The sequence below is a fragment of the Dreissena polymorpha genome, chromosome 6 (assembly GCF_020536995.1).
Source record: "Dreissena polymorpha isolate Duluth1 chromosome 6, UMN_Dpol_1.0, whole genome shotgun sequence".
NCBI classification, from domain to species: Eukaryota; Metazoa; Mollusca; class Bivalvia; order Myida; family Dreissenidae; genus Dreissena; species Dreissena polymorpha.
In genome coordinates this window covers 29,505,547-29,522,411 of record NC_068360.1, presented here as the reverse complement: position 1 = coordinate 29,522,411, position 16,865 = coordinate 29,505,547, and the positions used below count along the sequence as shown (strand labels likewise).

Sequence of the window (16,865 nt, the reverse complement as noted above, 5' to 3'; positions counted from 1 at the left end):
GTGTACTAAAAGTAAAATAGATAATAAAAAGATATTTACTGTATGTATACTAACTATAAAATGAATACGCAATAATTTTATTTTATTGTTTAAAATTATTTACGTAAGTTTGCTAATTTAGACTGCCACGACGATGAACAAGTGAAACCTTGAGCCCTACTGAAATTAGACTCAATATTAAGAATTGCGCTATTAATCAATTGAATAATAACTTAAAGTATGATTTGCGCAGCAAACACGAAACACACGAATAAAGTTCAATGAATATCGGTACATGGTTTAGTTATCACTGCCAGGTTTCACAAATACAGTTCAATGAATATCGGTTTATGGTTTATTTTTCAATGCAAGGCTTCATGAGTTATCAATTCTTTCTAAAATGACGACATTAATAGTTTAGTTTCCTCACATCGAAACATATAAAACTATGCTTATATTCGTTATGGTAATATCAGACAATGTAATCATATGTATGTCATATTATGTGCCTTGAATTTTGTATTACACGTGTTGACCTCTTATCATAGTATATATAGTTTTCGCAACCTAGTTTTGCTTTATTTAGTTAACTAGTGATTATAACGTTTTGTTGGTTTCTGTAACATGGTTTATTCACGGAGATAGTTATTAATTCTTTGATATACGTGCAGTTTATCAAGTTATTATCTGTTGTTCATTTATAATTCTTATTCATTGGTAGGATAATGACTACAATAAAAATCCGAAATGCTAAGCATATCAAATGAAGACTCATTTAATATGTACTTATGACTGTTCATTTATTCCACATTATAAGAAATCTTATTGTGAATTCATTTCAAACTGTACGTTGTTTTTATGCAAGTTATTTATTGACGTTTAACTAAAACAGCATGGTCTATTTTTACTGATTATAAGTTAAGAGTGTAGAGTGTTAATATGTTATGACTAGAAATAAGTATTTATACTATATATAGCGAATCACTGTAGCGATGATTATAGGTATACCTAAAATAGTTTGTTCAAATCTACTTCCTCTTTCGATTTTATAAAGTCAGTTGTGTAAGTTTTATACAACGTGAAGAAGGAATTTAACTGCTTGTAAAACTGATAATATGTGTAAACGACAATAAACAAATAAGCTACTAGACAAAAAGAATGTATATAGCTTAAAATGAATGCGAGAAAGGACAGCAGTGTCGAACTACGTGTATCATGATTTAGTGTGTGGAGGTAAAGCTTTATTACAGCAAACTTAACTTTGATATTGTTGTGTGTGAACATTTGTCTAGTTGCATGGTCGAGAATTGAACAAAATATAACCTTTAGCTGTACCTGTTTATACTATTTACAAACGAAAATATCACTTCAATATTGGAAAAAAAACATAAGTAGTAAACAACATGCATGATGTATGTGTAAGCATTCTAAATTTTTAAGAAGTGTTTTAATAGTGAGTGTACAAGTCTGCAATAGTTTTTAGTTAATCAGCACCATGTCTAGTCACAATTTGAAGAAAAGAAAAGTGTCGCACCAAGAAGATGAACATACGAGTCCCTGCACCGAAAACCAAGGGAGTAGGCCACGAGCAAGCCGAGAAAAAACACAACAAAGGTGCGACAACTATCCGTTATCGGGTGTAGGTTCTGTAAACGGGTGTTTTAATTGCAAAACGTTAAAACACAAAATAAAAAGTCCTTGATTATTTGTGGTGATATGTTACATTAAGTTATGATACTTGTAATATATGGCATACCGTTTGTTGGCATACGTGGTTAAGTTGTGCAAATTGATAAATAGAGAAACCTTATAATAGCATACGGTCATTGGTTTATGGCAAAGAATCATGTATCATTTTATTAAAACATTTCAATAGACAATAAACATAAGGAAAAATGTTTTGTGAAATTATTTATTTGTTATCTTCAATTTTGAAATTAATAGGATGTATTATATGATCTTAACACAATTTCAATGGCTGACGCAGTGGTAGAGAAACTGCACTTTTTTTAAACATTCTTTAATGTTCGGGTTTACCCGATTTATTTTGTATTATCTCAAAATAACTTGCGTCAATACCCGTTCTTTAACCCTAGAAAGAACGTTTAGCCGGTACGCGTCAATAACGTTAATCACGTTAGTTTACTAAGTACCGTTCACTGCGCATTTCGTCGTTTAAAACAAACGTGCAAGTATTAAGCCAGTACACGATAACCTGTGCATACGACTTCGTTTAATGTAACAGTTATTGACTATTTACCATACAATCTGATCTGATATTCATTAGTTGAGCCTCGGTCAAGATGCCTTTCAACCAGTGTATATCATAATATACTCACTGGCTTTTAATAAATAAAATCAATGTTTAATAGTTTGTTTTACTTTACAAATGTAAAAATGCAGTTGAAACACGCTAAAGAAACATACACGTTTTATGCTTCAGACTTAATAAAGCTTTACGAAGGATTGATACACTTGAACATGAACTGAAAGTTGTGAGGGCTGAACGGGAAGTGGCGTTGACAAGGTCTGATTTTAATACATACGTTTTGTGCAACAAACGTGCATAAATGTTAAATCAAGCATTCAGTAATAAATATATATATGGCATACTTCATTTTGCGTTAGCTTAAACACGTGTTTGTATCTTGAAATGCGTTTTGGCACGTAAAGATATGTTCAATTAAAATCTTTTTATGAGGAAAAGGGGTTATTTCAAATAATACAAAAACGCTTGACGTGGAAATGTTGTTTTTGAACATTCTATTATTTGAAATGTTTTCAGACTTAGCGCAATGATGTCAGTAAAACTGCGGGACAACAATCCTAACATCGCCGACCTCAGTGATCCAAACATCGCCGACCTCAGTGATCCAAACAGGCCTACCAACGTGGCGATGATGTTCAATGAACTCTATGACAACGAATGGACAGACGCGTATACCGTTATCAATAGCGTTCTTTCAGAGAGGCAAACCATTAAGGTCTTGCTGGATATAGTGATGGTGAGAAATCAAGCACAGCACTGTGTGACTGATGTTTTTATGTAAATGGTTCTTTGTAGTGAACAGATACTATTAATGCCTGATGAGATACTACATTAGGATAATAATTCTTGTTCTTATTTACAACTTTTATAACAGAACACTAATTATCAACATACATTTATTAAAACTGGTATCAACGCTTTGAAACGGTCGAAACAAAGCATTTTGATTAAAATTGGTTTAAGGGCTAGCCGATCCCAAGAATAATTACATTATCAATGCGCGTCTAAAACAATTTTAATCACATGTACCTATGTCGACAGAAAATAAAAACCCGAATGCCCTAACCTGACGTGCTTATCGAATGCTACACGCTACAAAGTGTTTTAGTTTCGAAAGAATACCAAACATATTTAAACGATTACGGAATAGGTTTTAAAATTATTAACATACAAAGAAATAGGGTCCATGAATTAAAGATATTAACTATCGGGTAAGCGATGTATCTACAGAAAACTATATAGGTGTGAATAATGAACGTAAATATGTTTCAATCTCATAGCAAAAATAGCTATCAAACCAAATTCTTCCCTTGTTTCATTATCAAAAACAACTTTTCGTTTCAGTCTGCATATTATTTTTGTTCTGGAGTGCTGGGCGAGGCGTGGCAGATGATGTCCGAATGGTACCTCGATGATGTAAGTATTTATAACTTCAATGTCAATAACGTTTCAAAGTATGGAGTGCTGGGCGAGGCGTGGCAGATGATGTCCGAATGGTACCTCGATGATGTAAGTATTTATAACTTCAATGTTAATAACGTTTCAAAGTATGGAGTGCTGGGCGAGGCGTGGCAGATGATGTCCGAATGGTACCTCGATGATGTAAGTATTTATAACTTCAATGTCAATAACGTTTCAAAGTAGTCCACGTAATACATGCCTTTGTAAAACGTAATCGTCATTAGAAACATTTACTTAAAAAGGCGGCGAAAGTACACAATACCAAAACCCTAAGGTCCATAAATTTAAAGTGTATCTGTTATAATTGTTTCTTTCATATCAAAGTTGATATGTCTTTCAGTCTTTGCCGAATCGACATTACATATGTAAGCTACTGAAAGACTCACGAAAAGCCGCGGTAGTAAAGAAGACGAAGCGGATTTCGGAAGTTCGTATGTTTTATCTTCTATTGGCTTAAAACAAAACGTTGCATTTGTCTAAGATACAAATGGTTTTTGCAATCAACACGTATTTTAATACTAGTCAATCAAGGTGTCACAAACGACGAGCATGCCTTTTAACTATTTAATTTAGAAAGAGATACATGATACATTAAACCATGAAAACTTAAGTATTTTGAACATAAGTATAACACAAATTGGTTTGTTTCAATGCAATGTAGTCATATACAAAATAAGAAAGCATTTGGTGTATATGACTGCACTGTATATTTTCACTAATTTCGTTGTCCTTGTTCATTCAGAGATTTTTGGCGCACCTTCAGAAGGCCTGTGCCTTCCAAACATTGCATTATATGTTATCGTCAGATGTTTTGAGGAATTACGTCATGCAGAGCGTCAAACTGTGTCTGCTGATGTGTGCAAACGACCGACCAGTCGTCATTGCTTGCGAAGGTATGCGCTCTGGTTGTCATGGTCACTTGCACATTTATATGCACTTATCATAGATGTTGGCGTTTTAAAAGTATTTAGAATTAATCATATATAATTGCTATGGTTCATCGCCATACATGAAGGATCGCATCGTATAATAAAGGTTCTTTCCAGCTGATTGAGGTGGCGTTTAACGTTATGTTTATTTGTTATGTAAAAATAAAGAATATCTCAAAATAAGCAGCAAAAATTCTAGTAAATATGACTCGAGTATTATTCGAATAAGTATGATTATGTTATCATTATTGCAGGCTATTGGGAAGACATGCTTGCCAATACCATATCAGAATTGGCTGCAAGCAAAACCTTTGGTGAGGAAGATAGAACAAACGGTGTTAACACGTGTACGATTCCTGAAGTTAATACTGGCAAAGATGGAACGCAACCGAACCAACAACAAGCAATATTGGAAGAGAAACAACGTGGTGAACGGAGATCAAGCATAACTAAAATGAATAACAATCCAAAGGAACTTGGAGGCATAGTTCAAACAAACATTGAAGAAAAGACACTCATGAGAATGCAGGAGCTTGGCCTTACGGAAAACGTTGTATATATTCAATTTAGTGAGATATGTACAGATTTTGAGAGCAAACTACAAGTGCATCACAGATTTCAACGACGACCATTCCAAAGAGGAAAGTTTAGAGAGTACACCGCACGAGGCTTCTACTTGGAGTATGTTGTTTGGCCGGTGATGTATCTGCACCAGGGAGGTCCCATGCTGGGCAAAGGTGTGGCACAGGGGACTTCGGAAGCGGCGGGAAGAGTTTACGAAGACCAATGGACATGGAAGAAAACTGAATAATATATCAACAGTTATTAGCATTCTTGTGTTAGTATACATTTCAAAAAAGTGAACCATGTATTAGGGTCAAAACAAAATGCACTTCTTCTCAAACAGGATAAGAATTCTATTTAATGTGTCAGTTTAATACATGTCGTTTTATTAACCTGTGCGTTTTGATATTTTCTGTTTTTATTATTGATATGTTCTTTACTTATCATTGAATGTTTTGAGCAACATACAATACTTGCATCCAGATGACTATTATTAAGAGGTGTATAATTTTTGTATGTCGTAAATAAGAAATTTTAATTAAAATACTATGATTTGTATCACAAATATTTGAAAAATACTTAATTTGAAACTACATTTTAAAAGTGTTTAACTATAAACAAAAGCTTAATGCCTTCTAAATATACCATCGATATATTAATAGCAACATAGCCGCATCAGCCCTATGAGTGTTTTTCGAAAAACAGTTATGCTTATACTGTGATAAGGATTTAAGAGCATCACGTAATACCAAACATATTCAGTTAATGCTGTTTACTCATGTGGATACAATACAAACTACCATTAATGTTAAAACCTTCACTTGTATGACGAACATGAGATAATCTAAATAGCTATTAGCCCCTCTTATACAAAATCCTAAAGACCCTTAAAGCCTTCACAAATCAGGTCTGCTCCTCAGAAACTGTTTAGTTGATTGAAACTCAAAATTTTGTTGTCACCAACAATTATAACCCCTCAAATATATATATACACATATTAAAACCCTAATACAGCTGAAAGCATACACATGCTTTTAATGTCAGAATAAATCAGTTCAGTCCAAAAAGATCACCTTTGTCGAAACTCTTCATAAAAAGACAACTTATAGTATGGCACAGTCTTCTTAAAAAATCTGAAAACGCGTAATTCATGCTTTCAATATTAAATGCCAGAAACAAGAAAGCGTTCTCAAACCATATGCATGAAGCTGACACAAAGTTATACATAGACTAAAAAATATTCATTTTAATTAAAAGAACATGATTAAGTTCAGATCGTGACTCAGAAGCTATCGCCTTGAAAATTGAGAAAAAACACTTCTATTCAATATGTGAAAATAGCAAATAGGTGACATATAGCCAAACAACACGTTCGCAATAGCTCAATTTTACGAGTTTTGAACCCCTTATTTTTAGAATATAAGTTTTAAAAATTCCCTTTCAAATATATCTGGTCGCTATGATTTTCCTTGTAGATCGCTAGAGGTGAAATAAACCATATATTTAGTACGTCCTTAAGAACACCTGAGCGAGTAAAGTAAAATGTAAAATAACATTTTGACCAGATACAGAAGCACATATGACATGCATGGAACACAAACGCAATAACGTGCATAAGTATCGCAGATTGTGGGCAAACAATCCTCTGAATACATTTGGATGATCAAATACAAAGGATTAGATCTGACTGAAAGTTACAGTTATGATCTGTGTGATCCTGTATTGGTCAATAGCAAGTCATTTACTAAACATTCAATTGATTGATCTGATCAACAATCTCTGGCTTGCAAATGTAATAAGAGTAATTAATGTTTCGTTCATGAGACATATTTATATTGAGATACACACGGTGCAATTATCTCAAACCAAGTCAACTTCAGTCTCCACTCTAAAAATTGCCTATTTGCTTTATAATGCGATGTTATTTATTCAAATGCCTTTCTAAAAACTAATTGACAGCATTGTTTGAACAACAACTCTTTTATATTCTTCATGTGCACTGGCTACCGCGATGGTTGCAATGCACCAACCGACGCAAAAAATATCACTAGTGATCAAAACACGTTGGCACTGATACGCATGTTGAGAGAAGTGGTTATAGGTAAAGATAAGATATTGCATGATGTTTAAATACAATACACTCAGTGAAACAACCTTTGAGACCACAGACTAGGCATTAACGTACCGTGTTGTTGTTTTTTAAATGGAAATATAAAGGTTAAAATTGTTGAACATAAATCACCGTGCATTTATGTCATGCAACTGTCGGGCAGCTTGCAATTCAACCCACTTCTGCTGTTCAGACAAACATGCGATATCGTTTAACGTCTCGCACGTCCGTACAATAATAACTAGTTGACTACAACACATTTGTTCGTGATCTTCACAATCAAAAATCACTTTATGTTTATGGTGTGTTTATATTTCCATTCCTTTCAATTCTAAATTGCTGACTGACCGGAATCTGTTTTCTCAACAAGTATGAATTCACGCTTCTTTAAATCAATACATATGACACTACATCTGCAATTTGTCACATAAAAGCTTTGTGCTAGAATTATTAATAATATACGTCTTTCTAGATATCAAATTTTTTATTCAATACCTGTTACATATTGTAAATAAATAGTTTAAGGGACATTACTGTGTCATTCTTAATACTAGATCCCGTAAGAGTTGTGTCTGCTGTTAATTTTTCATTAATATGAATTTGCTTCGTAGTTTGTTGTAATCTTATTGCATATTTCTAAACTCATGTTGTAAAAAATAGGCTTAATGTTCTGCAGATGACGTACAAACTCGTTAATAAATAATAATAAATATCAAAATTTACGTTTATTATTGAGATCGACTTTATAAAAATCACTAATTTCGATAAATATTATTATAATCAAATGCAGTGTTCAACGAGTATTGTATATCTTAATCGAAACTAGGATCAACATATTTACTTCTTCTTTCGATACGCTTCTTTCCGCTAAAAATATTATTATAATCAAATGCAGTGTTCAACGAGAATTGTATATCTAAACCGAAACTAGGATCCACGCTTATTTACTTCTTCTTTCGATTTCGCTTCTTTGGTAAGTTCTGTACGATGGATCACTTACATTGACTAGAACTATAAACATAAAATACCTGCACATAACAGCTGCACTGAATAATAAGGATTACGTGTATTTTGTGAGTTTGATTCTAACTTGTGGTGCAAATTGGTACGTGTCAATGTAAAGGGTAACAACGACGTGTTTTTCTGAACCTCATATATTTTAATGTGTATAATCTTCATTCTAAATCAAGATCACACAAGCTCGGTTAGTATCAAAAAAAGGTTCTTTTTCGGGTGTATTTTGTATTAATCTTGGTAAAATGTACCGTCTCGAATTAAATATGCAACTTTTGGAAGTTCTAAATGAAATACACATGAAATATTACAGTATGTAGGTGTTGCTGTTGATGCAGAAACAAAAAAGATATGCTGTTTTGGGGGAATTGATATTGATTTTATTTGACAAAAATATGGTTTATAAAAGTTAAATATCTTCAATTTAAGAGCCTTTGCAATTTGTCAGCAACTGTGCCAAAATCTATCACAATATGAATGTAAACATGTAAACATGTAACAGCCTGAAAGGGAAACAGACGCATGAGGATAAAAATACCAACTGATAGGATTTATTTACCGCAGTGGTTAAAGATAAAGCTTAATATTAAGTTTTAAATATCTTGTTCAAAACCATCTTCATAATTTGAACCTGAGATACAATATTGTTGACATGTTTTCTAACATGTTTCACAGTATTCTCAAAGAAATCGTAGAAACACATTCAATTAATTCTTTGAATATTATTTGTGTTTAGTTTCGGTGTCCAAAACACCTATGAAACCGGTCATCATGTATCAATATTTGTATTGGTATTGCCCAAATGAATTTGTTTAACTGCTGATGGAATATTTTCAGTTAGATGTCCGGTCAAGCCAGAAGCAGGAGAAGGCCGCCACCATCGGACGATGAGCAGGGCCGTGAGCGCAATGATGGTGGAGAATGTCAAAGTGCATCTCACGGGTGAGAACAAATATTCTTATAAGTCCATATATACTAAACCGTCTATGAAATAAATAAATCTTATAATGTTTGTATATGTGTGTGTCAACACTTATTTTTGGAAAATAATTGAATGTCAGAATAGTCTTCCATATTTTAGGGACACTTTCTGTACGTCATTAACGTCTTTGTCGTACAACGGGTAATGAAATCGGTGCTTTGATTGCTAAACAGTTTAAGCATCGCGGATATTTGTTGATTTTGGTGTATGATCATTTTTGATTTCACTGGTAGTTAAAGTAAAAGAAATATTTAACCACGTATAAAAATTTGCTTTTTCTATAACCACGAAAAAGTACATATTCGCTCATTGGTCGAACGCAACTTTTATACTTAAACTAAATAAACTAACAAACATACGCGAGTAAAGCTCAAACGTATAACGTTTGAAAGTAATGACATCATCAAACATACTTGTGTATTTAATCAGTATGGCGGGAATAAGTGCCATAATCTGTAGGTCAACGTGATATTGTTTATTTTTCATTGATTATTAATCAAAAAATATTCACGGAATAATAGACTGTTATAAGAAAAGAAAAAACAGCGAACTGTTTACATACGTTGGATCACTTACACACAAGTATGCTTGACATGTTAAGTCTCTTGTTTCAGTATCTTTAACAGAGAGTTTATTGAATAGAGGTTACTATTTTCTGGATTATGAAAATACACTACCCGTAAAGCACAAAAGACATGGTCGATTTTTTCCGAAGGTCGCACAGTCCTGCTAGAAAGAAGAGAAAGCGATCAAAATCTGATGACGAGCAGACGGATGACTTGCTCGACAATTTGAGAAGTGAACTGCAGAAAAGTGAGGAAGAAAGACGAAATTCATCAACAAGGTGAGGTTATATATTCTATGGGACCATTTATAGCAAATAAAAGGAAATTGTTGAGTACAGATGCGAAGCTTGAATAACAATGTTTTCTAGTATTCATAATATATCCACTTTCGATACTAATTAATTATATTATGCCGTTTTATCGCCATTGTTTAATCACTACAAACGTCATCGTTAATTGGTATGGCGTCAAGTAAAGTAATTCATAAATATATTAAAAGCGACTGAATAGAAGCTTACATTTATTAGACGGTTGGTCAACCTAGAAGTAGGCTTAAGCTAAACCTCGAAACCTCCGATGTTACACACGATATTTGTATTTTGTTTTTATACATATTTTACGATATTGGTTTACTATAAATCATTATTGTTTGTAGGCTTTTGGAAACTTGTTAAAAGCATGCATTTATTACAATGTCTGAGAAAGCCTAAAATGATGTTTTAATATGTTTGATAACTTCATTAGAAACAAACACAGCGTTTATTTCGTATTTCAGAATGGAGAAAGCGCATAAAACAATTGAACAACTACAACAGGAATTGAATGCAACAAAGTCTGAAAAAGAAGACGCTTTGAGAAGGTTTCTTCAATATATTACACTTTGTATATACAGTATTAATTGGCTGAAATTATGTTTAAAATTTACATTCAGAGTCATGTAATTTTTGTAAATCTAACCTTTTATTTCTAACAAATTTAATGTATAAAAGTAAACTTATATTATTGAACAGTCATTAAAGTGGTATTGGTCACATAATGATTCATTTGGGTTCAGTGAAACGTCCAAAAGAGGATTGTATTGCACAATTGTTCATTGAGCTTTAAGTTTTGAATGTACTGATACGATTTTTTTTCATAAAATATTGTCAAAAATAAAGTACACACTTAAATAAAGTATGGTAAACATTAATGATATTTTTTTGTTAAATCTCTGGAAAAAAAAATAAAAAAAATTAACAGCTTCTCTTCATTCGACTCAATATAAAAATATACTTGCAATATGTTATAACTTTATTCGATCATATATATATGCTTGTGGTTAACGGAATCAAAATATCACTATACCGAGATTTAGTACTAGATACGTATCAAGAAAATGAATCATGTATGGACCACCTGACACAAACGTTTGAAAATTTGATGCATGATATTCTTTTAGATTAAGTGCCCTGATGTCAACAAAACTACGTGATAACAATCCTAACATCGCCGATCTAAGTGACCAGTTCAGGCCTACAAAACTGGCGGAGATGTTCAGTGAATTGTACGACAACGAGTGGACAGACGTTTTCGATGTTTTTAACAACGATTTTTCTGAGAGACAATCAATAACGATACTTCTGGATATAGTGATGGTATTTTTTAGCTTTTGTATTTCAGATTTTAAGTGCCGTTGTGGTCTTTGACTTTAGCAATCTGTTAACGTGTGAGAGTTAATCAGACTTTGTCCAAATAAATGTGTTTGTTAACAAATCTAACCATGTTTGAGTACTGTTAATTTGATTTGTTTTCAGGATGTCTATGAATTCTGTAAAGACGAGATGGAAAGAACATGGAAAGAGGTGTCAACGTGGTTCCTGAATGAGGTTTGGACTTTGGACAGTACATTTAAATATTGTAATTGTTTACTCATGGCATCGATTTGGATTGGGCCTCATAATAATTATATTATCGGCGTTAAAATTTGATTAATATAAGTATTAATACAACAATACCTGACTTGTGATGTGCAACAGGTCAATTATGTTTATCGATAATCTTAAATTATTTGAAACGTCAAAATTAATTTCCTCATATTAAATGTTTATTGCAAGTTAAATGCAAGAATTGTATAATAAAGTTTCTGTTTACAATCTCAAAACTAAATTATTTGTTTCAGTCTTTACCAAACTCACAACAACTTGCCAAAAGTCTGAAAGATTCGCGAAAGACGCTCGTTCAGGGAATGACAAAGGACATGACCCAGGTTGTTTTGGTTATAAATAGTTCAGGTTCAAAGGTGTCAGTTTTAAAAGAGATTGTCCTAAAACCTTTTTATTTCAACAAAAAATGCAGCTGTATGTATTAGTTAATGTATGTATTTATTAAATAATTTATTCAGTCTTTTGTACACTGTTCAATATGTATACAATACATGCATGTGGCTTTCAGAAATTTATTGAGAGACTTAACTCGTGGGGTGGCAAACCAAAGTTGCATGAGTTGCTTTCCTCTGAGAAGGCGATTGAGTACATCAAACAGTGCGTTAAATTATGTCTACTCATGTGTGCCAACGACCCGCCCGTCGTCATCGTACGCCCAGGTATGGCATACCTCTGTCATATAGTGCAGATAATCCGTTTTCTTCCATCCATATTTATTTCAAATATGAAACGTTTTGCCGTAAAGCTCAGAAAATGGTATTGTTTGAGTACGGAATTCTAAGTTATATGTAATACATCTAATATAATCAAGCTTAATAATCAATTAATTAAGTAAATGGTTACATAAACAGGGTTAATTGTGACAATATAAAACGACCGTGTAAGAAAGGTGTTTCTTTGTCATGTATAATACCATTATACAATAAAGCCACCGAATGCCATGAAATATTTGTAACTTATTTGTATCATTTACTGAAAAAATGGTACATAATCAAATGAACCGATGCATTAAGAAAAACATATATATTGTATATAAGCAGAAATTAACAGAGATGGTGAAGAACAAAATGACAAGAAGACGCAACAGGACGAAGATATCTTTGTGAACGAGGATACCCGAAAACAAGAAACTACATGTAGTATGCGAGCACCATTCAACAAGGATCATTTTAAAGAGTACACGAAACGAGGTCCTTACATGGAGTACGTCGTCTGGCCGGTTATGTATCTGCACCAGGGTGGCCCCATGCTCGGAAAGGGTGTGGCACAGGGGACGTCGGAGGCAGTGGCCAGAGGAGAGGAAGAACAATGGACATGGAAGAGTAAACATGTCTGAGAGATTACACTACGATGACAATTGAATACTGCACACTCCAATTTGTGAATCAGTCCTGGATACTCCTTTTATTACTTCTAAATTGATTTTCCGTTTAATATTTGTTTATTTAAACATAGTTTGCCAATAACTTGCTTTGAAATTTTGCGATACAAAATGTTTAATAGTTGCAATAAAATATAAGCTGTTCACAAATGAAAGATTAATAATGTATGAAAGGTAACTTAAAACAAATTTCAATGAGATTTTGTAGCATATACTATTCCCAGATTCAACAAATATGTAGATGATGTGTTAAGCAGTAACTAAGAGGTTACGTGATTTTCATTATATACATATTTTGAACAAGCTCGACGATGTTTTGAAATCTAGAGGCAATTATATCATATTAAGGTGTTCCGGTAAAATAGTATACATGTATACACATGATTTATAATCGGACGAATATATTAAATGCACTTCATATAGCCAATATCAATAACGCTTTGAAGTCCTTTGCAAATACTAAGATACAATATTTGATAATAATGCATACTAAACGACATTCTACCTATCAAGCAAATGTCTATAGTATTGTCATAACACCCATATAATCTTCGCCATAATGGAGACGTAAGCACACAACCAACCCATAGAATTATTGAGATTCGGTCATGTTTATATGTATATTATTGGATCCTCTGTACCCACCCAGAGGATAATATTGAAACGACTACATAATCTCATATAAACATCTATAAATATATAAAATATACATTTTATAACGCATGTCTTATAATAGTTGAGACACACGCCTTACAATAACTGAGATCCAATACTTGATAATACTTGAGATTCAATCTTTGTAATAATTGAGATATACGTCTTATAGTTGAGATTCAAGCCTTATAATTATTGACATTGAAGACTTAGAGATTAAAGACGTATAGTTACTGAGATTCAGGCCTTATAATAAGGTTCAAACTCTTGAATACGTAAAATTCCACCCTGATATTAATTGCGATTAAAACCATATAATAATTGAGATTCAGCCTTATAATAATTGAGATTTAAGCATTATAATAATTGCGATCAATGTCCCATAATGAAAGAGATTCTAGCCGTATATTTATAGAGATTCAGGACTCATGATAGTTTCGATTTCTGTCCCATAATAATTGAGGTTTAAGCCTTATAATAATTATAGATTCAAACCTTTTATAAATTGAGATTAAAGCCTAATAATAATTAAGATTTCGGTCTCATAATAATTGAGATCCAAGATCCTTAATAATTGAGATCAATGCCCCATTATAATTGAGATTCTAGCCTCATAAAAATTGAAATTCAATCTTATAGTAATTGAGATTAAAACCTCATATTAACTGAGATTTAAGCTTTATAGTAATTGAAAATTTAAAACCATGTTGATAAAAAGAAGTATGGAAGTTTTTGACGCCAATAACAACATATTGTTTATTTAGTACAAACAATCTTGCGTAAACTAATGACAATAATAAAACGTTCAAATCAACCATGTAAATAATGACTTAAAATACTTACACAAAAGAATATTGAGATTTGGGCTTTGTAATCTAACATGAGTGTAATCAATCTACAGGCGTGCCTACCAGCTTACAAATGTGTTTGTATGCCAGCAAAGGTACCAACGAGGCTGTATGTACACAACATGTTATGCATTATAAAAAGAATAAAACCACGCGAACTCACAGATTTATTATTATGGTCATAAAAGCCTACAAACCAACAGAATAATTGCGAAACAAAAAATGCGTTTCCACGGAACTATAAGTATGAACCTACATGCGTACTAAACCAAAGAAAAATTGTGATAACACACAGAATTATGATTATGGACGTCAAAACGTGCCAACCTTTAGGGTATTAAATTAAAAAGCAAATGGTATTCTTATAATTCACAACAAATGAACATAACAACTCAAAACAATAAACATGAACATGCAACATCAAAAAGTAATTAGAAAGCGATCATGCTATCTTAACGATAGAAAAGGCAAAATAAAAGGATACTACATTTTATGCAGTAATGGCAATGACGGGGTGGGGGGTCAACAAAATAATCAAAAGAAAGTGTTTTTAATTTTCAAACAAAAGACTTGCGATGCTTAAGTAAGCTTATTGAAACAAAACAAATTACAATTAATTACATACATATTTTAGCAGACAAAATATGTTAAAATATTTGTATTACTTTTCGCTCCTTTGTATGCCTTAACTGGTGTATGTTCTAGTATAATTCAAGCCGGTTTGACAACTATAAATGGATTCACAATTGTTACTTTTGTTGTTGTTGTTGTTGTTGTTTTTGATTTGGTCGAACATAGGCTATGGACACACGGGAAACACAAGATAAAAGTTTTGGCCTAAACAGCAGAGCAATTTACTTCCTCTTTCGATTTCGTCGCCCTCGATGGGTCAGACTAATACTTACCAAGCTGTGCCGCAAGATCCTGAAAAAGTCCCATCGGATGAGAAGGAAGAGGCGAAAATGGTCAAACCAACGAAATTCGATAAAGCTGGATTTATTAAAGGTACGAATTCTTTTTAACGTTTCGAGAAGATAACTGATTTTGAAGTAAGTTTGACTAAAGTTATATAAAAACAATATACAGTTTAATGTAGATTTGGTTTCTTAGAACACATGCATCTTCCTTGTATATAGAAATAAATAATTCGATAGAATAGCATTTGTATAAAGTTTTAAGGATTTGTCAAAGTTCTCTCTTTAAAGCTAAACCGCTTTTGTTTACATACATGAGTAGATCTATTCACTATTGTGTAACAAACATATCTAAATGGATTGCTATTATTTCGCTGTGTATTTACCGATATTGATCTACCATTAGCATTAAGAAACAATAATTACAAAACTTAAGGAAAATGCAAAAGTGTAAGTGTGCAGCAGTTTATGCTTTAAAGATATTGTCAGAGAGTTACTTTAATTTATTACGATACATTTGAGATACACATTAATATAGTAAGTTGTTGTCATATAATTTTACCGGTGTATGGCTGATACTCTTGTAAAATAACAAATATAGGAGCACTGAAAATGTATTTATTCTGATAAATTATGTTATGTTTTATATGTTCAAAATTAATAATACACAGAATGGTAATAAGATAAAAATTATACTGTCAAAAGCTGTATATGCTTGTGTAAACATGCCAATCGCATGCACCATTCTGACAAAAAGTGACAACTACCTGCTTCACTCGTCTTCACACCAATATCATCTATTGCAAAAGCAATACTCAAAATATTTTCATTGATGTTCATAAACGAACTAATAGTTTTGTCCAATCAATTTCAATTTAACTTTTCATGAATGAATTATTCTGAAATAGGACAGGTTGTGTCCCTTCATTCAAAGTTGTTCCCTTTAAGTATAAACTATTTATATGTATTTTCCGTGAGTTAATAAGTGCAACCATTGTTTGATAATATGCTGTGTTCAATTGATTATCAGTCACTTCTATTATTTGTATTACAATATGCTGATATATGTCTATTGTACGGTGGCACTAAGGTGACATCACCGCTCCAAAAAAAAGAAGGGGAAAACAGAACGTGTGTTTTCAGCTCCTAAAAATAGCCCCGTATGAGTTCATCTCGATGTGCCATTTTCACGAAATTTTTAACAACAGTGAATTTAATTAATGATCTAATGCAAGGATTCTGATTAGCCGATTAATTTTAGGAAACAAGATA

General features: G+C 32.5%; 2 protein-coding genes across 3 annotated transcripts; both read left to right on the top strand.

Annotated features, from left to right (window-relative positions):
* Window positions 1-1,031: 1,031 nt before the first annotated feature.
* LOC127836420 (uncharacterized) lies at window positions 1,032-5,506 on the top strand. Of its 2 annotated transcripts, none has more exons than XM_052363056.1 (7): window positions 1,032-1,593; window positions 2,423-2,506; window positions 2,765-2,984; window positions 3,593-3,664; window positions 4,050-4,136; window positions 4,452-4,602; window positions 4,893-5,506. In XM_052363056.1, the coding sequence occupies exons 1-7, from the start codon at window positions 1,475-1,477 to the stop codon at window positions 5,447-5,449; spliced, it is 1,290 nt and encodes a 429-aa protein (XP_052219016.1). In that variant the 5' UTR covers window positions 1,032-1,474; the 3' UTR covers window positions 5,450-5,506. The 2 variants fall into 2 exon arrangements, with proteins under 2 accessions (XP_052219016.1, XP_052219017.1); XM_052363057.1 differs by having other exon boundaries at window positions 4,050-4,140; window positions 4,893-5,092.
* Window positions 5,507-9,167: 3,661 nt separating this feature from the next.
* On the top strand, window positions 9,168-13,332 carry LOC127836421 (uncharacterized). The gene is made up of 8 exons (XM_052363058.1): window positions 9,168-9,268; window positions 10,024-10,152; window positions 10,650-10,733; window positions 11,313-11,508; window positions 11,668-11,739; window positions 12,033-12,119; window positions 12,305-12,455; window positions 12,834-13,332. Exons 1-8 carry the CDS (start codon window positions 9,168-9,170, stop codon window positions 13,130-13,132), a joined length of 1,119 nt encoding a protein of 372 aa, XP_052219018.1. The 3' UTR covers window positions 13,133-13,332.
* The last annotated feature ends 3,533 nt before the right edge of the window (window positions 13,333-16,865 follow it).

Bases quoted from the DNA above. Each gene is read 5' to 3' on its own strand.
- LOC127836420 (XM_052363056.1), top strand. From the start codon at position 1,475: ATGTCTAGTCACAATTTGAAGAAAAGAAAAGTGTCGCACCAAGAAGAT. The intron at 4,137-4,451 runs GTTCGTATGTTT...TTGTTCATTCAG, and splicing joins AGACGAAGCGGATTTCGGAA to AGATTTTTGGCGCACCTTCA. The intron at 4,603-4,892 runs GTATGCGCTCTG...TCATTATTGCAG, and splicing joins AGTCGTCATTGCTTGCGAAG to GCTATTGGGAAGACATGCTT.
- LOC127836421 (XM_052363058.1), top strand. From the start codon at position 9,168: ATGTCCGGTCAAGCCAGAAGCAGGAGAAGGCCGCCACCATCGGACGAT. The intron at 9,269-10,023 runs GTGAGAACAAAT...TTTTTTCCGAAG, and splicing joins TGTCAAAGTGCATCTCACGG to GTCGCACAGTCCTGCTAGAA. The intron at 12,120-12,304 runs GTTGTTTTGGTT...TGTGGCTTTCAG, and splicing joins TGACAAAGGACATGACCCAG to AAATTTATTGAGAGACTTAA.